Source organism: Saccopteryx leptura, chromosome 2 (assembly GCF_036850995.1).
Source record: "Saccopteryx leptura isolate mSacLep1 chromosome 2, mSacLep1_pri_phased_curated, whole genome shotgun sequence".
Lineage (NCBI taxonomy): Eukaryota > Metazoa > Chordata > Mammalia > Chiroptera > Emballonuridae > Saccopteryx > Saccopteryx leptura.
In genome coordinates this window covers 321,150,430-321,175,398 of record NC_089504.1, presented here as the reverse complement: position 1 = coordinate 321,175,398, position 24,969 = coordinate 321,150,430, and the positions used below count along the sequence as shown (strand labels likewise).

The 24,969-nt window shown below is 42.9% G+C and overlaps 1 protein-coding gene, 1 long non-coding RNA gene and 1 other non-coding gene across 4 annotated transcripts in view; 2 read left to right on the top strand and 1 right to left on the bottom strand.

Moving 5' to 3' along the window:
• MARCHF10 (membrane associated ring-CH-type finger 10) overlaps nucleotides 1-24,969 on the bottom strand; it is a 102,679-nt gene that overhangs the window by 45,081 nt on the left and 32,629 nt on the right. Inside the window, exons 4-5 of the mRNA XM_066364306.1 lie at nucleotides 13,453-13,624; nucleotides 163-315 (exon numbers count right to left, since the gene is read on the bottom strand). Coding sequence (XP_066220403.1) covers nucleotides 163-315; nucleotides 13,453-13,624 — 325 coding nt within the window. The remainder of the gene's footprint in view (nucleotides 1-162; nucleotides 316-13,452; nucleotides 13,625-24,969) is intronic.
• On the top strand, nucleotides 4,742-9,359 carry LOC136391416 (uncharacterized). Of its 2 annotated transcripts, none has more exons than XR_010748852.1 (3): nucleotides 4,742-5,133; nucleotides 5,565-5,802; nucleotides 9,302-9,359. It is a non-coding gene; the product is annotated as an uncharacterized lncRNA (long non-coding RNA). The 2 variants fall into 2 exon arrangements; XR_010748853.1 differs by lacking the exon at nucleotides 9,302-9,359 and adding an exon at nucleotides 6,024-6,543.
• On the top strand, nucleotides 22,821-22,927 carry LOC136396409 (U6 spliceosomal RNA). The gene has a single exon (XR_010749697.1). It is a non-coding gene; the product is annotated as a U6 spliceosomal RNA (small nuclear RNA).

Genomic DNA, 24,969 nt, shown 5'->3' with positions numbered 1-24,969 from the left:
GCCAATGGTTTACTTTAAAAACCGTTTGCTTTGTGTTTCACTTGAAGGTACATTCTCCTTCACATAAAAGCACAAGTGTCTAAAAACCCTATAGAATTCATTGGGTGACAGCACAAGTCACTTCTCTCCGAAGACAAAGATGTACGAGGCACAGGTCCTCACCTGCTCCCCTGAGAGCTGGCGCCTTTGCTGGCGGCTGTGACTTCTGTTTGCTTCTGTCCCCAGACACTCTTGTGCTCTGCATGTGTGGGCTGACCGTCAGTCTCCTCAGGTTTGGCCTCCTCTTTCTTGATAAAATTTGTGGTGACTGGGCTCCTGAAAGGTGCAAATGAACTTTCAGTAATGAATTTTTTACAGGGAAACATGTTCTAGGTAAAGAATGCTCACAGAGATGGCAGTAGGGAAGGCAGTTGAGAGAATGGAGCCAGGAGACCAGAAGAGAGTTGGATTTGAAGCCTGGCTCCATGCCCTCATAGCCACGTGGCTTGGGCAAATCAATTCACTTCTTGAAGCCACAGTTTCCCCAACTGTCCTGTGGAAGTAATAATCCCTACTTCACAAGACTGTTATCAGCATTATGAATGAGCCCCTATGACACCTGCAATGTCTTTTATTTTGCTAAGAAGTTTTTAGCTTCTAGTTCATTAATGTTGGGGTAGGCCTGTTGGTAACACTGCCAAGAGCCTTGTACAGTCAGGACACACAAAGGCCCTGCTCCTTCCCTGTCATTCAAATTTGCACCACAGCATGGTTTGTACCGTATATCCTTTTCCTCAAGTTGTTTGCTGGCAGCTAACACGGCTTTCCAGAAGGGTCCCCAGATACTGGGGACCATATACCCTTTTTTCTCATCTTTGTGCTCCCCACTGTTGTGCTGCGATGATACACTCACAGAAAGACAATAGCAGAGTGATAACATGGATTGAGTGCCCAATAAATAAATAAATAAATATATATATATATATATATATATATATATATATTTTAAATTTACATTTTTTAATTAGGTTACTGATTGGTATGAATAATCTCACCTTCCTTCTTCATACTTTTTTTTGAGGTGGGACACAGGCAGGGAAAGAGACAGACAGATAGGAAGGGGAAGGAAGAGAGATGAGAAGCATCAATTCTTTGTTGAGGCACCTTAGTTGTTCATTGATTGCTTTCTCATATGTGCCTTGACTGGGAGTGGGGAGATGAAGGGGACTATAGCTGAGCCAGTGACCCCTTGCTCAAGCCAGTGACCTTAGGCTTCAAGCTAGCGACCTTTGGGCTCAAGCCAGTGACCATGGGGCCATGTCTATGATACCATACTCAAGGCGGCAACACCGCACTCAAGCTGGTGAGCCCACACTCAAGCTGGCGACGTCAAGGTTTTGAATCTGGGTCCTCTGGGTTTCAAACCTGGGTCCTCTGTGTCCCAGGTCAATGCTCTATCTACCACGCCACCACCTGGTCAGACCTTTCTTCACAGGTTTTAAGCATCAGTGCACATGAGCATGGAAGAGTGTTTCGGTATTTTATAAGCGTCTCTACATGTTCTGGAGTTCACAAGCAGTTAAAATTGTGAATATCTGGACTAAATCTTTCCAAGAGAATTTTCCTGGCTCATCCCCATTTGGACAGCTCAGAAATTTCACAAATAGCCATAGCCAGTAGGCAACAGGGGTAGAGCTGGGAGAAGTCCCCGAGTTGTGTGCGAGAGAGCAGCCTTTCTTGGCATATGAAGACAACTGGATTTATGTCCCAGAGTTTAAGTTGCAGTTGCGTGAATACTTTGCATCCAGATTCGGGAAAGAAAGGCAGTTCTCCTTGGCAGTCCATGCAGCCTAGTTTAATATAATGACTGGATGCTACCTACTTTCCCTGACAGGTCCCGGGAGGGGGAGGCAGTGGGTTCTGTGCCCCAAGCCACGATCATGTTCCAAGGGAACTTATTGGAAGAGAAAAGCTGCTGGTGGTGTCGGTTCCAGCCCAGGACAAGTTGTTGGAGCTCAGAGAGGCTGCGGGCATGACAAGAAAAAAGAAACTTCTTTAGAAAATGAGGGTGGAGGGTGGTGATTTGACACAATGCCACTGACCAAGAAAAGAGTGAGCAGAGAACGGTGACAGGGAGGATTAGGGGGCTTTACAATAAGGGACCCAACACAGAAAACAGGGAGGCACTTTCTCAACACCAAGAGGTGCTTTCCTCTGATCCAGAGGCTTCTCCTCAAGGCCTCGTGCCTCCCCAGCTCCCAGAAGTCAACATCTGCCTCGTACTTCTCACCTGATTGACAGGGCTCAAGGAAGCAGCCAGATTCTTATTTACAGAGGAAGATACAGGGAAGATCAGGGAAGGGGCCAGTGTGGGGCTCAGGCCAAGTCCAGTGCAGATTTGGGACCCAGCCTAAAGGTCCTGGTCACAAGCATTTTATTTTGATTTCCATCAGGAATCCCAGAAGAATATTCAAATTTCCTTCTCAGCCCAGGCAGCAGAACACAATGCCCACAACCCCCCAGCCCCCTCCTTATCCACATGCCCTCACACCCTCAGGGGCAGCGATCCCCTTCTCAGAGGACCTGCCAGCCAGTAGGTCCTTCAAGGTCTGTTTCCAATTTTATGTCCACCGAGTCTGCTCTGACTCTGCCTTGGCGAGGGCTTCCAGGGTTCTATGGACTTTAGCATTTAAATATTCTAGAATTGCCTAATGTGTGTGTCTTCTCTCTTCAACTGGACTGTTAGGTCCTTAAGGACGAGGCTGCTGTCTTTAGCCAGCCTGTGTGTTGCCTCACTCTCTCCTGCAGACAAATAAAACTTGCCTAGTGTGATTTGCAGGACTGGAGAAGATGCATTTAGCTGAAACTATGGGGATTTCCAGAAGCAGAACAATTTGTGTGTGTGTGTGTGTGTGTGTGTGTGTGTGTGTGTGTGTGCAAAACACCCAAGGTGGCTTGAGGTAACAAGTCATTTTGTTTTCTTATTCAAAAAAGGGCTTTCTTCAAAGCAGTGGTACTCTTAAATGATTTCCATTACCATGTCTCCTCTAATCAAGTTTTCAGAAAACTAAAGTACTAAAGCTGAATGACTAGAGACTCTTTTACCAGCGAAGAAATCACCACTGGTAGTTCAGGCAGGATCCTCTGACCTTTGGCAATTGGAACCTCAGTATCTGCAACTGTGAAATGGGAATATCCTGCCTTGTTTAATTGGTGTAAAGTTTAGCAATAGTGTATGCACATGGTTTAACTCAGTGTCTGGAACCTATTAGCTACTAAAAATGATAACCGCTGCTTCTACCGTAAATAGTGATAATGATACCAATAATATTTGGAAATCTGAAGTCACTCCCATGAGAAAACTAAGTTGGACCAGAAACTCATTGTCATGCTGACTCTATGAGGTCGAGAATAACTTACTGAGTAACCTTCATTCCTGACTCCCTCAATCCTTTTACAAAATCCTAAAGGCAAATAGCAACTCTCTTCTTATAATTTGTTCGACAAATACCTGTGTGTCTTTGCTATGCAATAATTTGAGGGTTCACAAAGATGAGTAAGACATCTTGGTCTGCCCTTCAAGGTTATAATCGGATTTGGCCGCACCACTGACGGCCCTGTGGAACGCTTAGGGTCTGGAAAGCAAACTTTGGTGAAACAGTCCTTCTCCATCTGCAGCTGCAGGCATACATTAGATGACCTACAACAGATCACATAGTCTGTATGTTCCCGGACTGCAGTTCCTAGTCACTTCCCCCACTTCCCCAAGTGAACCAAACGTCAGGCCTTGGGGGCCTTTCCAGGGATGGCCCTCACCACGGCATGGCCCTCACCACGGCATGGTACATATGTTAGTCTGAGGAATACCAAGGAACGTTTACACTGGGAGGTGAACTATAACTCCCTCTTCAGGTGGTAGGGCAGGCCCTTTGCCTTACAGAGAAGGGAGGGGGTTGTGTTCAGCAGTTTCACCACCAGCAACTCGAAATCCTGATGTTTGTAAGTGAACTTTAGGAGAACTGTGGTTTACTTTGGACAAGGTGAAACCCGGACTTTTGGTAGGGTCTGGGCATGGCGAATCCTCTACTAGCAAAGAAACCCATCACTGTTGAGATAAAAGGTGTCTTGCCTCAGTTCTCTTGAATGTAACCGTTGACAGAACAGTTCTTAATTTGACCAGGAAGGAAAATAAAGGTAGAAATCTCAAAATGACACAGGCCCTGACGACCGGGAAGCAGGCCCACTGCACCTGCTGATTGTTCAATGACTCACATCGCTTGCCGTAATACGGTTCTCAATAGACAAAGCCGAAGAGAATGAGAAAGTGAAAAACACCGTTCCTGACCCTTTGCCCTACCCACTCTATCTTGACTTGGACGCTTGGTGCCTAGGAGGTGCCAAGAGTCTAAGAGATGCCTTAAATTTTTTTTTAATTGCTTCTTTTAGCTGCTGGGAAGAATTAGCAGTGCTGGGGTTGCCCCACTGTAATAGGCAGCTTTCTGTGCGGTCACAAATAACAGACCGCGTAGATCTGCCTGCTGGAGTGTGCGGGAATGTGTGTTGTTTTACGTGCCCAGAGGAGATCTCCATTAAAGCTTAATTACGGTATGTACCATAAATATGTTTTATTTTAGAACCCAGGAGGTGGGATTTTTGATTTGGGGAAATGAGGTGCCTAATAAGTAGGCAGGAAAGGGAACGTAAACAGCGACTGAGCCCTTTAATTTGTCCCCACTCAGTGTAGTTCTGAACAGGTTTTCAGTTCCAGCATGTTTTCCGAAGTCCCTGCCCTGGCGCCTGTCCCAGGGCTGCCTGGAGCGGGCACATGCTCAGAGCCCAGGGGCTGATCAGCCACAAGAGCCCGGCTGGTTTCCGGTGGTAACGTTCCAGAGAGTGCCAGACACAGGAGTGAAGAAATCAAACGAGTCTGGAGAGATGACCAGATTTTATTGGTCGCTCACTCCTCAGTGCTAGAAGAGGATTGGATGAAGTGGCAGCCGCGGTCTGGTCTTCCTGCTCCTCCCCTGCACACCTGGTGTTGTCATGGCATTGTCCTCTGGGCCCCTCCTGCCCACTGCCTTCGGGAAGCCTGACGTCCCCTCTCCCCGATTCCACTGTGCTGCATGCCTCACTGAGGGCGACTTACCACAGGAGGTAAATTCTACTGGGCCTCCTGGGGCTGGGCAGGCACAGCACAGGGGTCTCTGCCGGAGTGGGGCAGGAGACCGGGAAATAGCACAGGGCTGCTGGAGACTCGGGAACGGGGCCCGATGAGCAGGGGTTCCTCAACAAGGAGGGAGAGGGAACAGGACGGGCTTGGGAGGAAGGGTCCTGGGCCACTGGGGTGGCAGGTGGCACGAGTGGCAGGAGGAGGCAGCAGTAATTGGTATTGGGCTGCTGGACAGGGGAGAAAGCAAAGACGGAGCAGTAAGGGGAATATTCAACACAGAACAGGGGGTGCTCGCTGCTGTCACCTGCACAAAAGAAAAAGAGCAGTCAGGAAGCAGCACTCACAGTGAGAAAGGACATAAAAAATGTGAATGAATTAAAACTGAAAAATTGTTCTTTGGGCATGACCTCTCCAGTTGTCACGGGGCAGGAGGCACCTCAGCTGGGACCTCAAGGTCACTGAAGAGTTAACCAGGGAAATGTCATCAACCATCACACCCTCTTCCAGCCAATAGTGGCATCTCTGACAGATGCTAGAAAGTTCTTCCCCTACTAAGTTCCCCATGGAAGCTCTGGGCCCCTTCTCAGCTCCCGCAGTCCGTCTAATGAGCTGTTCTGGCAGCAACATACGGTGGCCGGCGGGGTCTCACTTAGGTAAGGCTCCTTCTGCCCCTCAGCCCTCCAGCTGCCGCTGGTTGGAGGTGGTGGTCATGCCTTAATCTGGCCTTTCTGCTGCAGAGAGGAAGCTTGGGAAAAGAGAACGAAGCAGAGAGACCCTGGTGGGATCACGAGGAGGGAGAGGGGCCGAGGTGGGAAAGCAGGTGGATGAGAGAGGTGTCCAAGGGACATTAATGATTTGTTCACCAACCTCACAGACAATCTGCCAACTTAGCTGGAGGCAGAATACGGGCACCTGGAGGAGCAGTCACAAGCAGAGAGACCCCCTCACACATGATAAATCTCTCCGCTCTGCCACTAGGCTGCTGGGTCACCTTGGATCAACTGCTTTCCTTCCTGAAACCTGTTTCCTCATCTGCAAAATGAGACAGGTGTTCTCTCTAGCCTTTCTCCTCCAAGAGTGGCCCTTGGACCAGCAGCATGGACAGCACCTAGGAGCCTCTGAGAAATGCAGAAAGCCAGACCATCCAAACCTACCAAACCAGAACCTGCAGTTGATCAGCCTCACTAGGTGCCAGGTGCTCAAACCTCTGTGAGAATCACCTGGAGCTGCTTGTTAAAAGCCTGGTTTTGCAGCTGGCCCCTTCTCTGGAGATTCTGATGCTCTGGGTCAGGAACAGGAACCAGATTGCTGTCTTTTAATTAAGCACCTCCCTGGTGATTCTTATCATCACAGAAGTTTAGGAAATGCTATAGCTAAAGTCAGTTCCAATTCTAAAATGCCATCACTGTTATCATCCAGTTGAAAGTTATTAAAGGCATACCTTGTTTTACTGTGCTTTCCTCTGTTGCACTTTGTATGTGTTGTGTTTTTGTTTTTGTTTTCAATGAAAGGCAAGACCCTTCACCAGCAAAAAGATTACAACTCACTGTATTGTGATAGTTGCTTTACTTTGGGGTCTGAAACCGAACCCGCAGCATCTCTGAGGTATGGTGTAACGCTGGTGGCCAACGCCAGGCAGGTCCACATTGGATTTGGGCAGATGGTAGAGGAACTGCAGAACCAAAAAGCATTGGGCCATTCCATTTAATAAAGCCTTACAACGGCGGACAAGCACACAGGCAGGGGAAAACCGCTTCTCAGGCAAACAAACAGCAAGAATGGCCCCTCACAGTGGCAGGCAATCGGCAATCGGCAATCCCCCATCTCTCCTGAGCGCAAGCACCCACTTTATATAGGCTATACACATGTGGTGCTGCTACGCACCCATGCACCAATCAGGCAAAGTGCTTGCAGCCGGCACACCAGCGAGCAAGCCTAACACAGCTGCCTCACATATGGCCATCCCTGTAATGGAGGGGGGTGGAGAAGAAGAGTCTCGGTCCTTATTTACTTGAATTCTCTGTAGTAGCTGACGCTACTGTCCACTCCTTCCTTTCCAAATGGCCCCCTTGGCTCCTGCACTGAGTGGTTCCTACTTCTCTGATCATTTCTCTGGAGATGTCTTCCCCCATTCTTCCCTTAACTGTTCTTATCCCCCAAGGTTCCTTCATCGTCTCTCTTCTTACTCCATCCACTCTCGCAGGGGAGACTTTTGTGTTTCCAGTGGCCTCTTCTACACTGTAGACCCTTGGATTTCTCCTGGTGGCAGGATCTGTGCTGAGCAGCAGGCCTGGGTACCTGGTGCTTCCTGGCATGTCCTCCTGGCCCTCCGGCCTGCCCCTCAGAGATGGCGCCCACAGAATGGGACCTTTCCTTTTCTCACTTCCTCAGCCTTGCCAAAGGTCTCATTTTCCGGGCCAGTACTCTAGATTTCCCTTGATTCTTCCTTTTTCCTTATCCCCTCAACCCACAGTCACCAAGTTCTGCCAGGTTTATGTCCTTCAACATCCCTCAAGCCCACGCCCTCTTCCCTATTGTTGGGAAACCAGCTGTGTTAGGCTTGCTTGTTAGTTTACTGGCTGCAAGCACTTTGCTTGATTAGCACGTGAGCCTGTGGCAGTGCCACCTGTGTATAATCTATGTAAGGCTATGGGTCTTGACTGCCACTGTGAGGAGTCATTTTTGCTGTTCGTTCACTTGCTGTGAGAGGTGGTTTCCCCTGCCTGTTTGCTTGTCTGCCATTGCGAGGGTTTATTAAACGGAATGGGCCAACGCTTTCTGGCCCCACAGTTTCTCTACTGTCTTCCCGAATCCAGTGTGAACCGACTGGCCTCAGCCACCAACATCACACCTATGCCCTCTGCTTTTGCTCCTGGTTAAGCCCTTCTCATTTCTCTCCGGGTCCACGGCAGCTGCTGCTTGTCTGGTCTCTCGGCCTGGGTCTGACTCTCTTCGCCCTCCCAACCAGGGTCTGACTGTCCTCGCTCTCCCAGCCAGTCCACCTTCTGTGCTTCAGCCGTCAGCTTTGAAAAATGCCAGTCTGGTCATATCGCTCCCTGCTTAGCCTCCGTTCTTGGCTGATACCCTCTCACCCTCAACATGACATTCAAGGCCCTTGGGGACCTGGTCCTTGCCTGCCTATCAGGTGTCAGCTTTCTACTCTACACTTCCTAATGAAGTAGAGTGCCTGACCCAAACCAGAGCTTCTCAAACTCAAATGTGCAGAGGTCTTGTTAAAGGAGGTTCTGATTCAGTAAGTCTGGGTTGGGACATGAGGTTCTGTGTTTCTAGCAAGCTGTCAGGTGGTGCTCCTAGTCTGGGGACACTTGGAGACACAAGGAAGGCCCTAGAGGATCTGTCGGTCTCTCTCTACCTCTCTTTCTCTCTTCCTTGTCCTCTCTCCTCTCCATGCCTTTGCACATCAGTATATCCTGCTGGGCACATCTTTCTTGCCTTCCTCCCCTGGCTAAATCCCCTGTCCTTCAGGGGTTTCACCCCACTCAAAGCTCTTAGAACTTCCCTTGGTCAGGGCATGCTGGTGTCCTGCCCTCCCTGTAGGCTGTGAGCCCCTGGAGGCAGGCCCTGTGTGTTCTATTTCTGTATGCCCAGCACCCAGGCGGTGGCTGCAGGTGAGCGTGCAGTGAACGAGCGATCGGTGAGAGAACCAGCACAGCCTGGGTCACACGCCCGGAGCAATGAGGGCAGCTGACTGTATCTGCCAGCACCCCATAGGTACTGGATAAATGGATGTCTATTGATAAATAGTTAAAAGATTTTATAATCAAGTTATAACCTCTTCTACATCTCAAACTACAATTTCTCTTATAAAGATGCTAACCTGAGAGCAAGCAGCATGTGGGGTTGGGGGCAGGCTTCATAAGCAGAAGGAGGCCTCATCTACATCCAGGATTTTAGTTCTCCTGTCTACCTGGCAAGGCAGGTAATAACTCCATTTTGCTGATGAGGAAACAGTTTGGAGAAGCTGCCAGTTCACATTTATAGGGCTATAAAGTGGTGGATTAGGATTCTGAGCCAGGACTTCAAATTCTGCCCCTCTGTGACTTGGAAGCATTACCGTAAATGGACAGAATTATGGTGATCTGTATAAAAATGGGAGCATTCACTATGTTGGTTGTTTTCTAACTTGGACAGATAGCTCGGAAAGTTGTTGGACACCAGCAGACTTGCCTGGAAACCCATTAGCCTTGGCCTTTCAGAGAAAATCTTCATCAGAATTTATTTGCAAGGTAAGTTATAAAGATTTGGAATTTGCCTCAGCTTTTTCTTCCAAACTCCTCTCCAGATAGATGTTTTCCAGTTCAAAAGAGGCCACAGTTATTTTAGATATTTATCTTTATAGATCTGAATTCTCTTTTTCTCAGTTTTATAAGAACATGTCTTCATGATAAGCCACTATTAGGCTGAATAGGTTTTGCCACTCCTACAAATCTGAGTCTGGTAAATGACTAACATTGAACTCCGTAATAAGTGAGGATAATTTGAGAATGCTTGGCTTTGTTTTAAAGGGCAAGATTTTGGAAGCAGTCTTCCAGGACTCCATCCAGATCCGATTTCCTGGCACATAACTAGGGGACTGTGCCCAAGCTCTAGGTGAGGCAGCAGGGCAGGAGAGGGCACCTTCACTTCCCCTGTGCCCGGCGCTGGGGTAGAGAGCACTTTAGGACTACAGGAGCCAGAACCCCACAGCACAGTGGCCTTTGGACGCCCCTCTGTGTTTTGGAAAGGAGAGGTGGCTTCTTTTCAACTTGGGCTGGGGCTGGGAGGGATCTGGGAGCAGGAAGGAGTCCAGGAGCCTGAGGCCACCGTAACTCCCTGCACTTTCCTGTCCCCCTGCACTGGCTGGGCCTGCTTCCTGTTCTACTTACTGATCCATACAGAAATCTGAGATAAGAATACGTGACTCTGTTAGGCTTATTTCTCACCCTCTATCAGTGTTCACCTTGATCATGAAATAGAATTTCTGAATCAGTTGCACATCAGATCCAGCTGGGTCTTGACTCTGCCTGGATTTTCCGTGTCTTTTTGGAGATAAAGCAAATCTCCGGCTCGGGAAATGCTTTCTGATCATTCATCTATTTCTATTTGATGTTCTGCTTTGGAAATTCAGAGTGTAGTAAAAGTGTCTTGACCTGATTTATGTTAGGATTTTAAAAATATTAACTCTGATTTTTGGCAAAGGAAAAAAAGATTGGAGGGGGATGAGGACAACAGTAAGACAAAGAAAAGAAAGTTTTCTAGTTTATTCTCCCAACTAAATACATCTCTTATGTGCTAGATCCATAATGCTATACTGTATCAAGGGCTTATGGTGTCAGGTAGTACTCAAATGGCTGAGCATACATTTTTATCATTTACTCTTCACAGTAATCCTAGCAGGTGAGATCTGTTGTGACTCCCTATTTTACAGATGAGGAAACTGAGGCACAAGAGGTCACTTGCCCAAAGGTACATAGGAAGTAAGAAATGGGGCCCAGATGCTAATCCAAGTATTTAGACTCCAAAGCACTTGTCCACCCATAAACTGCACACCCCCTCCGTGGAGAGGGAGAAGGAGGAGGAGCACAAGCCAACTCATTTAGAAACAGTTCCCTGGAATACATGAACTTAATTTAAAATGCATAGATTCTTTCTAGTAGTGTGAAGAACAATGAACATCGGAATCTTCTCAGTTATAAAGGTAGTTGTAGAGGACATGGAGAGATCCTATATTATAAACAGCCATTGTAGGGGTTCTAGATGGCAATTCACATATAAGGAAAAGCTCTTTTATGACATGGCTTATCAATGCATAGATTTGCATGTAAGTCAAGCCACATTCTCCATTAAATTATTTGGTAAAATTTTGTCATAACACTGTATGGAAGGTTAACCTATGAGGCAGATGCTGCAGAGGGATTTCACTGTATTTGATACTCTGGTTTTGTAAAGAATCTGAGGTCTGACATGGGAAGAAGTTTTGGTGACTTACTGCCAATGTTGGATTTCCCCCAAAATGCTTTAGGAAAATAATTTCTCTACAAAGGTGAAGAAAAGCAGGAAACAATAAATTTACCTGGTGAATTGGATCAATGTGTCCCCTAATTCAGGTCCCAAATCCTTTTCTTTTTTTCTATAATAGCAGGGTATTTATCTGAATTTTCTGAGCTGTCACTGTAAGTCAACTCACCTTTTCCTGAAGGGACTCAGCTTAAATTCTTGCTCTGTCTCTAGGCTCTCATTTCGCTATGCTAATTAAGAACCTCAGGGGTTCCTTAAGGGGTGAGTGTGCGCACACACTGTAAATGGAACAGATCTTAACTCACCAAGGCTTTGCTTTTAGCCAACTTCCTGATCAGCCCAGTTTGTTGCACAACAAATTCAGCCTGTAGCAGCTGACATCAGTCACCAGGTCTGCTATGCTTGCTGGACGGCCAGGCCATGGTCCAGCTCATGGCTGCTTGGGTCTGGAACATGGTCTGGGGCCATAATATTACAATAAAACTGTTGGTTTTCAAAGCATTTTTACTACAAGTAACATCCGTCTTTTGATGAAATTGATTATCTTTCTGCCAACTTGGCTCTCTTGCCTTTACCTTGGTATTTTGCAATCTAGTAATTCTTCCAATTTAATGTTTTATAGAATGCAAAGTAAATTGATTCATCCTTTTTGTCAGTGTTGTAAGTTCTGTATGGAGAATTTACATCTGTTTTAATAAGACAAGCTAAAATCATTGAGTGAGCCTACGCTGTTCATTTTAATAATTTTTCTCCACAGATGACAAAGCACGCCATGTGAACAGTTACCCAGTTTTGGCAAAAAGGCTAAAAATTATATCAAGTGAATGCAGTTGCATTAGTTAAACTTAAATTTAATTTTTTCTATTAAGAGTATCCACAGTTCAATACATTACAACGTGTATTTTGAAATATTTGGGAAATAATCTTATCTGCCTTATTTCCTTCTTCAACAGCTGAATGAACAATGCAATTCCTACTAAAAATCTTCAAAATGAGAAATTAACTATGGTGATACTCTTTCCTGATTAAATAAGAAAAAAAAAACTTGGGGCTTCACCTGAAAGGACATTATTTGGGAAGTCCACTTGTTTTTTACTTCATTAAAAGCAATAAAATGTGGGTGGTAACCCGAGAGTTGTCATTTTCTGAAAATGCATTAAGACTTAATTGGACAGGTAGTTGCATGACAGAGAGCTATTTGGCATTAGGAAATAGTTGTGACTTGGTTGTAAGTGAATTGAGTGCTATTTATGAATTCTTATGCAGTTGATTTGGATCATTTTCATTGCACTGCAAGTAGTTACCCCAACTTCGAAGTCAGTTTCCAGAGGAATCGAGTTTGTCCTACAGATGCTGGCTCTGATGGGGATGAGCCCAAGGGACTCTAAACTTTCTGTTGAATTTATCCCCTTTCTGGATACTATTAAATCACTCCAGCCTCAAGCAGAGGACTGGTCTTTGCTTCAAAGGCAGCTAAAGAGTGAATTATTTACCAAATTGCACAAAAGGGAGGATTTATCAAGCAAGCCCCTTTTTTCCCGGAGAGGACAACCTCAGAAGTGGAGGACTTTATTACTCTCTTTCTTGGCTATAAATTATACCATTCAGATGCTTGTGAAAGCTTCTCTTCATGCTCTTGCTTGAGTCATAAAACTTGATACCTGAGGCCAAATGCCTTTATCCCCCTGACCCTGAAGGGTGGAGATGAAAAGGCGGTAACACTAGGCAAGTGCCACACAAAGTCAATGACTGGGCAGAAAATTCAGGCAGTGGAGACAGTTACTCTGCATAATCCATGCCGCCTTGACCTGATACTCTCAAAATGAATTTTACCATTTGCATAAGAGCATAGGACCCTTCAAAACCTGAATTAGCCACTTGGAAAGCACTGGGTGTAACCCAGTGGTCCCCAACCTTTTTTAGGCCACGGACCGGTTTAATGTCAGAAAATATTTTCACGGACCGGCCTTTAGGGTGGGATGGATAAATGTATCACGTGACCAAGACAAGCGTCGAGAGTGAGTCTTAGACGAATGTAACAGAGGGAATCTGGTCATTTTTAAAAAATAAAACATCGTTCAGACTTAAATATAAATAAAACAGAAATAATGTAAGTTATTTATTCTTTCTCTGCAGACTGGTACCAAATGGCCCAAGGACTGGAACCGATCCACGGCCTGGGGGTTGGGGACCACTGGTGTGACCAACATCACCAATTTGATGATTGTCATTACGACTAATACTGAGATTTTAGAATTTGGAATTTTCATAAACCAGCTACTCACCTGGAGAGGGTTTGCTGGGACCCACTTTCTCTGGTTTCATTGTAGTCATGGTACTTTTGTGTTTCTGCTTGACGGATGTTTGGTCAATTGCTGGAAGTTTGTAATCACACTTCATTGCAGAATTCTTGATAGATAATCTTGGTTCGGCTAGAGGGTCCTCCTTACTAGAACTCTACCAAAAAATGAAAGGAGTCTGAAGATTAGTGGCCAGTAGGTCATTTTTGCTAGGCTGAGGGAAAAAAGACAAGCCGAAGGCAGTGACCTCTCCATCAATAACTCTGAAGCAACCTGCCATGCATGCTCAATACTCCCTTTCACCAGTGAGATTTTGATGGACTGGGCATATCAATTTAGAAATAATAGCAGACTGAATGAGTCTGTTTTGTAGACTACTACAGAAAGAATGCATATTTATTGGTCTATCTTGTGAAACACTATGAAAAGACTGCATTTCTGACCCTTAAGTAATTTAATGACCAGTAAATAGCTCATTTTCAAAGCTACATATGAAAGCAGGAGAGATGATCAATGCTTCTAAACTTCTTGCTGTTTGTTATTTGAGCTACTTTGGGGATGAGTGAGGAAAAATGTTCTTTGTATTAATCATATACTTGACAATGAAAAGGAAATTTAGATAGAGTTTTAGGAATGAATAAATCAGACCTCTGTTTAATATTCTGAATTACTGGGTGCATCATAAGACAAACTAATCTTTTAAAAAGTCCCCCACTTGTTGCTCTGCTATAAAGAAGTCAGTATAAATTTATGCACGAACACACCATAAATCTTGCAGTGTCAGAATATCTCAACACAGCCTTGCAGATGCAATAAAAGTTATCCAGGCATTGGATAGCCTGTATACTTTGCCACACTTCCACCCACCAAAGAAATGATGAAAACAATATAAATGGCTTATGGGATACCTGGTCTTGAAGGGTGATTTAAGTCTTGCCTTATGGTTTAGGTCCTGGCATTAGTATGATTTGCTGGGCGATACATTCTGTAACAAACAAAACCACAAGATCCCCCCCCCCATCTACCCCAGGAATTCTAATACATGGAATTTTATTACATTGTGCATTAGTCTAGTATTGGAAAGTCCTCCCTAAATGCAGTCTTTTGCAGACACAGAATGCTAAATTAATGTCCTCCCTCCCCCCCAGCTGTGGCAATTTGCGTTGATCTTACTCATCAGTCTCACTGACACTTGTGGCATTTTCATTTCAAGGCTCCTGACTCAGGAAAATACTCCAAATGGCTTTGAATTATTGGGTGCAACGTAAGACAGACTAAATTCTAAAAACCCCCTGCTCATCCATCTTGTATAAAGAAGATCAAACTTACAGGTGGACAGATTGTTACCCTCCAAGACTGTAAATCACATTTTGTAATGTAGAGCCTGGATCCAGCCTTCCAACAAATAATTATTGTTTCTCCCTTCATTTTCAGAAAACAGACCACCCTCAGATAAAGGGACAAGAAAGGGCAAGGGCATAATGAATTGGTTGTTTTCCCCTTTCCTTTACGATTCTGGAATTAAATAGAAATCCTTGAAAATTATTCTGAAATGTCAAAGATGAAACATGAGGTCATTTCTGAACATGAAATAGGATCTCCATTTTCAGAAAAGGAAATGTGGGCAAATTCTAATTATGATGCCTAAGATTGTCATAGGCAAGAAGAACATGAGTGAGCATGGACAGACTTCCTTCCACAAACTGGCCCACACAAGCAACTCCGCATTAGTGAATGGAGAATTCTTTGCTTGCCCTAGGCAATGGTGAGCTGGGAGGAGTTGGTGAAGAGCCTTTGCTGGATAGGGTGTTAAGTCACGTTTATTGTTCCTTCACCTATTCTTTCATTATACCTTAAGCCTTTAGTAGAACCAAAGAGGTGCCAGAAAGCTTGGCCAACTAGACCATGCCTGTTGTTTACGGAATGGTGCACGTATGCTCCAAGTACATCGTCTCTGGCTCCTGGTTCCATCAACCTTACTTCCAGTTGGTAATCATTCAGAATCCAGAAATTACAGCAGGAAGTGGGTGTTTTGTCAGTTGGAGACTAAATCCAGAATGACAAGGGCTGTAATACTTCTGAATGTGCTTACTCAGTTTCTTCCTGCCTGCTTCATTGAGTAATCTTAAATCATTTGAACTTTTGGTGTCTTTATTAATGTCTTCTCACGCACTCAGCCGTTTTCACCTATCCTTTCTCATGAAGACTCATATTTCTGGGGGGAAAGATCCTGGGGTGGGGGGAAGATTGTTAGTGATTCATTCTGGCACTAAAGTGTGGTATTTAAAACTCAGTGCCCAGCTTCCTGGGAGTGCATCTTGGTCTCTCACGTATTATTGTAGACATTGGGTTAGTTCCTCTTCGCATCTCAGATTTTCTTATCTATGAATGAGCGTATCCACCTGTTGGTGGTTCTATGAGGATTAAATAAGTTAAGATATGTTTATAGCACTTAGAACAGTGCTAAGCAAACAATAAGTGCCATGTTAGTATGGGCTTTTGCAGTTATCCATTAATTCATGTTTAACCATTCCAAAGATTAATCAGCTAACAACTAAAAATTACCCACTGTTGAAACCAGAACCAAAAGCCTCAATGAAAATTTCAATTGGATTTTCACCTATCCCACAGAGATATGGACAGAGAGGTAGGTCAGTCCCTACAATGGACTCTTGGTTTCTTCTGAAGGCAATAAAAATTTTTAATTTTTTTTTTTTTGGTGAGAGAAAGAGACAGACAGGAAGAGAGAGATGAGAAGCATCAACTCACAGTTGCATCACTTTAGTTGCTCATTGATTGTTCTCATATGTGCCTTGGCAGGGAGGCGGGGGGGGGGGGCTCCAGCTTAGTCAGTGACTCTCCCTGCTCAAACCAGCGACCTTGGGCTCAAGCCAGTGATCTTGGGATCATGTTGATGATCCCATGCTCAAGCTGGTGACCCCGAATTGAAGCCAGATAAATCTGTGCTTAAGCCATGACCTTGGGGTTTCAAACCTGGGACCACAGCATCCTAGGTCAATGTGCTATCCACTGCACTGCCACTGGTCAGACTATTTAAGATAATCTTATAAATAGCCAGTTGAAACTGATCTAGTCTTAAGAAAATATGGTATAATTTCTTTTTCAAACAGTAAAGCTCTAATGGCAAATATTTAACATTTAGAGATTCTCAAACAATACTAATTACATTATTTTGATTTAAAGTTGATTTTAAAACTATGTCTTCTGCTCTTGTAATTTTGAAGAGTAATTACAATTTTCATTTCTTCCCCCATATGTTCCCAAGTTAAAATGTCACATGGAGGTGGAAGCAATAGCACATTGCTATTCCTTTGGGAGATGAAAACCAGCTCTCTTTCAAAGTCAAAGCTAAAAACATAAAAAAATAAAATAAGATAAAAACACCAAACTTGATACATGTGTTGACTTTAAGTTCCCTATTGGTAATTTGATGAGAACATTCTAATAAGGCCATGTTAACTAAACAAAGTTATTGTCATGATCAATATTTTCTGGAATATTATTATTATTTCTTTTATATAATAGTTTCTAGAGATCCCCAACTGTGCTTCTGACATCATCCAAACTGAAGTAGAGATGTTACCTTGCTTAAGGCTAGGCTCTCTCATAAGGTCAGAGAAAGACTCATACTAGAAAAAGAGAGGACTCACATCAGGGCATGTAGGCAACCCTGAGGACTTAGTAAGATTAGAATGGTCCTAGTTAGACTTCTAGAAGTTGGAGAATGAAGGGTTCCTCGGAGATGTGAGCATGACTAAATTTTTAGACTGGAATCTAATAACGTTGAGTCTGAAATGGCAATGTGACAACGAACAGAGATGATCAGAAGAGCAAGGGGACTAAAGCAGTCAGGGACAGAAAGGAGAGAATCATCTCCCAACTCTTGCCTGATGGCCATTTGCAACACCCAGGGAACTGGTCCTCTTCTGGAGTCCCACCGCCCACAGTGTGCCGCGGAATTCAGACTGATGTGCATAAAACCTGTGTTTGCCATGTGTCACGTGACGGGCGACTGAGCTGAGCAGGTTTATGACATAGTATAGATCAGGGCACGACTTGCTGGGAATAAGAAAGAAGAGGCAAAGGGTGGTGTCAGGCTGGTACCAGAGAAAGACTGTGTGTTTGTTATACTTGAAATAAATGTAGTCTCATAAGATTCTGAAAGAAAGTGATGAGGCAGTGAACCTTGACACTCAAATAGTAACAACATGGAAAGGGTGGCCAAAGGACTGTGGATACAAATGAGTATTTTCAGAGTCCTTTCCCCGAAGTCCACATTCAAATTGTGCCTTGAACAGCAACAACAAAAAAAACCCAACAACAAAAAAACTGCCTTGAGGAATTGAGGGCAGCCTGTATAAATAGCATTCTGAATGGGATGGATACCTTTATGTGTTCAAGAAATATAAAGTTAGTATGTTCTACACAGAGTGCTGTTGTAGCACAAAGCCAGCTAAATTTTCTGTCATCTAAAAAAAACCTCTAAGAATAGCAAAATCCTTCACATGTTCAGACAATTTTGAGCTTATCAGAACTATAAACTTGAACAATTAAAAACAGGGATTAGTAACATTTGTGGGGTTTTTTAATTGACTCAAGTCCCACCTACCTGAATCAAACTGCTGCTTAGCTCCCCACTTCCTTCTCCCACTTGAAGACGCAGCCGCCAGGTGGGGTTGGCAAGACCAGGATCAGCAGTGGAAGCCCTTGCTCTTCATTTGCCACATGATGCTTTTTGGAGTTAGCTAGGCAGCCATGTGCATGGATATCACAGACCTCTTTCTACCATTGATTTCTGTAGAGAACTCTCTCCCTCCTGCCTTCCCCTCTCTGATTCTCATGCTAGCAAGGTAGAATGACCCAGCCTGAGACACTGCTCTGAGAGGACAGTGGCCTCAGTGACTAAAGTCTTCATAACGTTGGATGACCATTGGGTCCGCTCTTTAAAGAAGAGGCATGTGGGACTTCAGAACTCACTTCATGATTAATATCCATCCCACCGAGGATAAGTATGTACAGTGTTCTCTGGGATGGAGTTCTGTGTAGTGGCAATGGGTAAGGAGGTGGTATATGGCCAGAAAATTGTTGGATTTAAAAATATGAACACTGAAGTGTAGTGTCTAATAGCACATTGAGGCTGCCCTCAGGTGGGTATGGTTTTGCTATAATGTACTCTTCCTTCTTCCTTTATTTGAATTCACATTTTCCTTTTAGCTGGGAGGAGCATGTGAGGAATGGGAAAGAGTTGGTCATCAAGCAGATGTCATCCATGAAAATACCTCCTATTCAAAACAATAGATCACAGAACATGGGAATTAATTGAGAAGTGTATGCACCTACTATGCACCTACTATGTCTTCAACCCCATGCTAGGCACTATGAAGGAACATCAAAACAAGATGCTTACAATGGGAGAGATAAGAGTAATACTATACCAGCAAAATGCAAAATAACATTTATTTTTATTTTTATTTATTTTTTATTTTTTATTTTTTTTGCAAAATAACATTTAAGTGATACATAGTGTGTCACCAATTCTATTTCAAAGGAACTCAGAGAAAAAGTTGAGAAGTCAAGGGAGGCTTCGTGAGGGAGGTGATGTTCTCTGGGACCTGAAGGGTGTGCAGAAACTGGCTTAGGCTGGAGGCAGCACATGAGCCAAGGTAAGGATGGAATTAGAAGTGTGGCATGATTCTTGGACAGTGAGGCGAGTGGCCAGAGCAGAGGAAAGAGGAAGAGAGGTGAGAAATCAAGACGGATGGTAGGGTGGGATCAGATGGTTTGGGGGCTCTGAGATTTAAGCAAAGGCTTGAGACTCAATGTGAAAAACAATGGGGTCCAGCTGAAGGTTTCCGAGTAAAAAAACCAACACAACGATTTAGGTGGCATTTAAGCTTGTGCACTTCTTTCAGAGAGAGAAAACAAAGCATCCTGCAAATTTGCCAGTGAAATAATCTTTCTGTAGTTTCAGTGGCTGATTTTTGTAAAGTGTAATTCTTTTCTTATTACAAAAGAAATGCGTGTTCATAATGGAAAACGACAAGCAGAAAGAAAAAAAAAAAGGAAACATTCAAAACCTCCTTAACCTTGAAATTAAAACTGCAACTGGCTTGTTCTGTATTCTTTCAGACCCTTTTTAAGGAATGTAATGGAGACTACTAGTTTTCCACCAGCATCCCTTATTAAGTGATGAACTTGAGGCTGGGATGTGGCTGTCCACCTTGCACTGAATGTTGCAGCTTCCCTTGCAACCACAGGTGGCCTCAGGAGTAAAGTCTAATCAGTGGCATGTGAGCGGAAGCGGTGAGCGCAGGCTGCTACAGGGATCAGCTGTGGACCCACCCCTTTGCTGGGAAGACAACTTTGAAAGTCATGTGTTAAAGACAACAAAACCATCATTAGCCTGAGTCCCTAAAAGTTCAAGTGGAGCAGAGCTGCCTCCTGATCTGGTTCATCCAACCTGGACTGTCACGGGTGCAAGAAATAAACATCTTGATTGAGTCATCGCAGTTTTGATCCCTTTGTTACAGAAGCTAACATTACTCACCTAACATATATGTGTATATGTATATATAAACATTTTTTTTGTATTTTTCTGAAGTGAGAAGCAGCAAGGCAGAGAGACAGACACCCACATGCGCCCAACCAAGATCCACCCGGCATGCCCACTAGGGGCGATGCTCCGTTGCAACCAGAGCAGTTCTAGTGCCTGAGGCGGAGGCCATTGAGTCATCCTGAGAGCCCCGGCCAACCCTGTTCCAGTGGAGCCTTGGCTGCAGGAGGGGAAGAGAGAGATAGAGAGAAAGGAGAGGGGGAGGGGTGGAGAAGCAGATGGGCGCTTCTCCTGTGTGTCCTGGCTGGGAATCGAACCTGGGACTTCCATATGTGGGGCCGATGCTCTACCACTGAACTAACCTGCCAGGGCCTTTAAACATATTTTTTTACAAAATGATTTCACTTAATGTAGTGTATCGACTGGTCCCCTTTTATAATTTTTCCAACCTTATTTTGAAAAATTGCACATCTACAGAGATGTGGAAAGAATAGTACACATAAACCTATTGCCTTTTACCTTGCAAGTTTGCTTGATCTCTCTCTATTTTTCTGAACAATTTCAAAGTGACTAGTCTTCATGATACATCTTCCTTAAATACTTTAATATGCATCTTCTATAAAAATAGACATTCTCAAACTGGTACAGTGACTATGGAAAACATGACAATTCCTCAAAAAATTAAATAGAGTTACCATATGACCCAGCAATCTCTCTTTTGGATATCTACCTACAAAACTTACAAACATTTGTTCACAAAGACATATGCACCCCCCTGTTCATCTCAGCATTATTCATGGTGCTGAAGACATGAAGACAACCAAGGTGTCCTTCGATAGAGGATGGGATAAATAAAATATGGTACCTATATACAATGGAATACTACTGAGCCATAAGAAAAGATGAAATACTACCATGTGCGACAACATGGATGGACCTTGAGACTAAAATAAGTCAATCAGGAAAAGCTAAGAACTTTATGGTTTCACTAATAGGTGGGATATAAAACTGAGACAACAGTATGGTGGTTACCAAAGGAAGGGGGTGGAGTGGTGGTGGGAGGTAAAGGGAGCCAAATATATGGTGACGGAAGATGGTTTGACTTTGGATGATGGGCACATAACATAATATACAGATCATGTACCACAGAGATGTACACCTGAGACCTATATGATCCTATTAACCAATGTCACTCAATTAAATTTTGTAATAAATATAAAAAATAGACATTCTCTTCTCCTACAAAGCCACAATCTATTACCTAAGAAAATGTTCCATGATGTTATCTAATATGTAGAGCATATTCAACCCAAATGTCCCCAAAATGTCTTTTTAGCCTTTTGTTTTGATCTATAGTATATCAATCAAGGTACATGCATTATATGCAGTTACGTCTCTTTAGTCTTTGTTCTGTCTCCTTTTTGCTTTGTTATATTTTTTTACTGTTTTGAAGAGTTCCAGACTCATAGAATATTCTATATTCTGAATTTGATAATTTCCTCATGATAAAATTCAGGCTAATAATTTTTTGGCATGAATATTCTATCGGTGGTAAGTGTCCTTTATAACGTCACCTTAGCACTAAACAATGCTGTTTGGTCTCTAGGGTAAGGTGGTGACTGCCAGATTTCTCTCATGCAAATGTACATTCCCTGTACCCCTTGTATAATTAATAAGTAAACTATGAGATGACTCTCAGACAGTAGCCTAAACAACATTTCACCTAAAGATTTTAGCATCTTTTGATGTGCTTTACCTGAATTGGTAATTATAGTGGGGTAACAAAATAACCTTTCTAATTCTATCATCTCTTCTACAATTATTAGTTGGCATTTTTCTCTAAAGAACTTTAAACCCCCTTCTCATCCATCTATCTATCTAATTTATTATCATTGGGGTCTCAAGGATATGTTTTATTCAATAACCTCACCAAATTTTTCAGTGCTGAAATTGTACCAAAAATGGAGAGTATAAGTCCATTCAATTTGACTCTTGACTTGAGTCTTTGAGTACTTCTTTGCTTTCTGGTACAAAAAATATCATAGCCTTGCCTTGTGTTTTACCTACCTCAGCACTGTAATCAGCTATTTCCAAGAAGCTCTGGTTTCCTTTAGTTGAGAATGGTATTTAGAAACCAGTGTCTGCATGCTAGGTGTGTTCATTGCTACTGGAGTGATATTGTTCCTAAATCTTTTCAGTGGAGTTAATTAGAAACATGTATTTTAAAAATCATCAGTTCATAGTAATATTTCTAATTGAAGTTTAACACTATATGGGTTTTCTGTTTTTATTTATGTCTCTTGTCCAATTGTATTTAAAATCTTTTTCCTTAATTATATTAATATATTTGTTTTACTCTGCAACAAACAAGAAATAATTTCAGAATTACAATACAAATATTCCTCTAAGAGTAAACTCAGAAGTATTTCCTTGAAGCTCTCTTTGTCTTTAAAATATATTTCTTGGCCCTGGCTGGTTTGCTCAGTGAATAGAGCATCAGTCTGGCATGCAGACATCCCAGGTTTGATCCCCAGTCAGGGCACACGTGAGAAGCGACCATTTGCTTCTCTTCCCCCTCCATCTCCCTTTTCTCTCTCTCTCTTCCCATCTCACAGCCAGTGGCTCAATTGATTCAAGTGTCAGCCCTGGGTGTTGAGGATATGACTCAGTTGATTCGAGCATCGGCCCTAGACGGGGGTTGCCAGGTGGATCCCGGTTGGGGCACATGTAGGAGTCTGTTTCTCTATCTCCCTTCCTCTCTCTTAAAAAATAAAAATAAGTGCTCGCTTCAGCAGCACATATACTAAAATTGGAATGATACAGAGAAGATTAGCATGGCCCCTGCGCAAGGATGACACGCAAATTCGTGAAGCGTTCCATATTTTTAATGGCCATATTACCCAAAGCAATATATAAATTTAATGCAATTCCCATCAAAATTCCTATGAGATTTTTTAAAGAAATGGAACAAAAAATCATCAGATTTATATGGAACTATAAAAAACCCCGAATAGCCAAAACAATCCTAAGGAAAAAGAATGAAGCTGGGGGCATTACAATACCTGACTTTAAACTATATTATAGGGCCACGATAATCAAAACAGCATGGTATTGGCAGAAAAATAGACACTCAGACCAATGGAACAGAATAGAAAGCCCAGAAATAAAACCACATATATATGGTCAAATAATCTTTGATAAAGGGGCCAACAACACACAATGGAGAAAAGAAAGCCTCTTCAACAAATGGTGTTGGGAAAACTGGAAAGCCACAAGCAAAAGAATGAAACTCGACTACAGCCTGTCCCCGTGTACTAAAATTAATTCAAAATGGATCAAAGACCTAAATATAAGACCTGAAACAATAAAGTACATAGAAGAAGACATAGGTACTAAAATCATGGACCTGGGTTTTAAAGAACATTTTATGAACTTGACTCCAATGGCAAGAGAAGTGAAGGCAAAGATAAATGAATGGGACTACATCAGAATAAAAAGTTTTTGCTCAGCAAGAGAAACTGATATCAAAATAAACAGACAGCCAACTAAATGGGAAATGATATTTTCAAACAACAGCTCAGATAAGGGCCTAATATCCAAAATTTACAAAGAACTCATAAAACTCAACAACAAACAAACAAACAATCCAATAAAAAAATGGGAAGAGGACATGAACAGACACTTCTCCCAGGAAGAAATACAAATGGCCAACAGATATATGAAAAGATGCTCAGCTTCATTAGTTATTAGAGAAATGCAAATCAAAACTACATTGAGATACCACCTCACCCCTGTTAGATTAGCTATTATCAACAAGACGGGTAATAGCAAATGTTGGAGAGGCTGCGGAGAAAAGGGAACTCTCATCCACTGTTGGTGGGACTGTAAAGTAGTACAACCATTATGGAGGAAAGTATGGTGGTTCCTCAAAAAACTGCAAATAGAACTACCTTATGACCCAGCAATCCCTCTACTGGGTATATACCCCAAAACCTCAGAAACATTGATACGTAAAGACACATGTAGCCCCATGTTCATTGCAGCACTGTTCACAGTGGCCAAGACATGGAAACAACCAAAAAGCCCTTCAATAGAAGACTGGATAAAGAAGATGTGGCACATATACACTATGGAATACTACTCAGCCATAAGAAATGATGACATCAGATCATTTACAGCAAAATGGTGGGATCTTGATAACATTATAAGGAGTGAAATAAGTAAATCAGAAAAAAACAAGAACTACATGATTCCATACATTGGTGGAACATAAAAATGAGACTAAGAGACATGGACAAGAGTGTGGTGGTTACCAGGGGTGGGGGGAGAGAGGACATGGGAGGGAGGGAGGGAGAGAGTTAGGGGGAGGGGGAGGGGCACAGAGAACTAGATAGAGGGAGGCGGAGGACAATCTGACTTTGGGCGAGGGGTATGCAACATAATTTAATGACAAAATAACCTAGACATGTTTTCTTTGAATATATGTACCCTGATTTATTAATGTCATCCCATTATCATTAATAAAAATTTATTAAAAAATAAATAAATAAATAAAAATAAAAAGAACATATTTCTCATTGTATGGACCCACCGTAATTCTTTTGGTTGGTCATGTAGATTGCTTCTACTGTTTTAGTATGATAAATGGTGCTATGGTGAATGTCCTTATATATCAATATTTATACAAATCTTTATCTCTCTAAGTTCACAAAAGTGGGAATTTCCAGTTTAAAGCATCACAGTAATTTAAAATTTTTTGTTGTCTATTTTCCCTCTAGAAATATTGTACCAATTACATTTCTAGATGAGAATGACAGTTTCTATGTAACTTTTTCAAATATTATCTTTTAAAAAGTCTTTGTCATTTTGGGAAAAGATAATAGTTTTAATTTGTAACTTGTATGTTACTTTATTATTACATGAGTTCA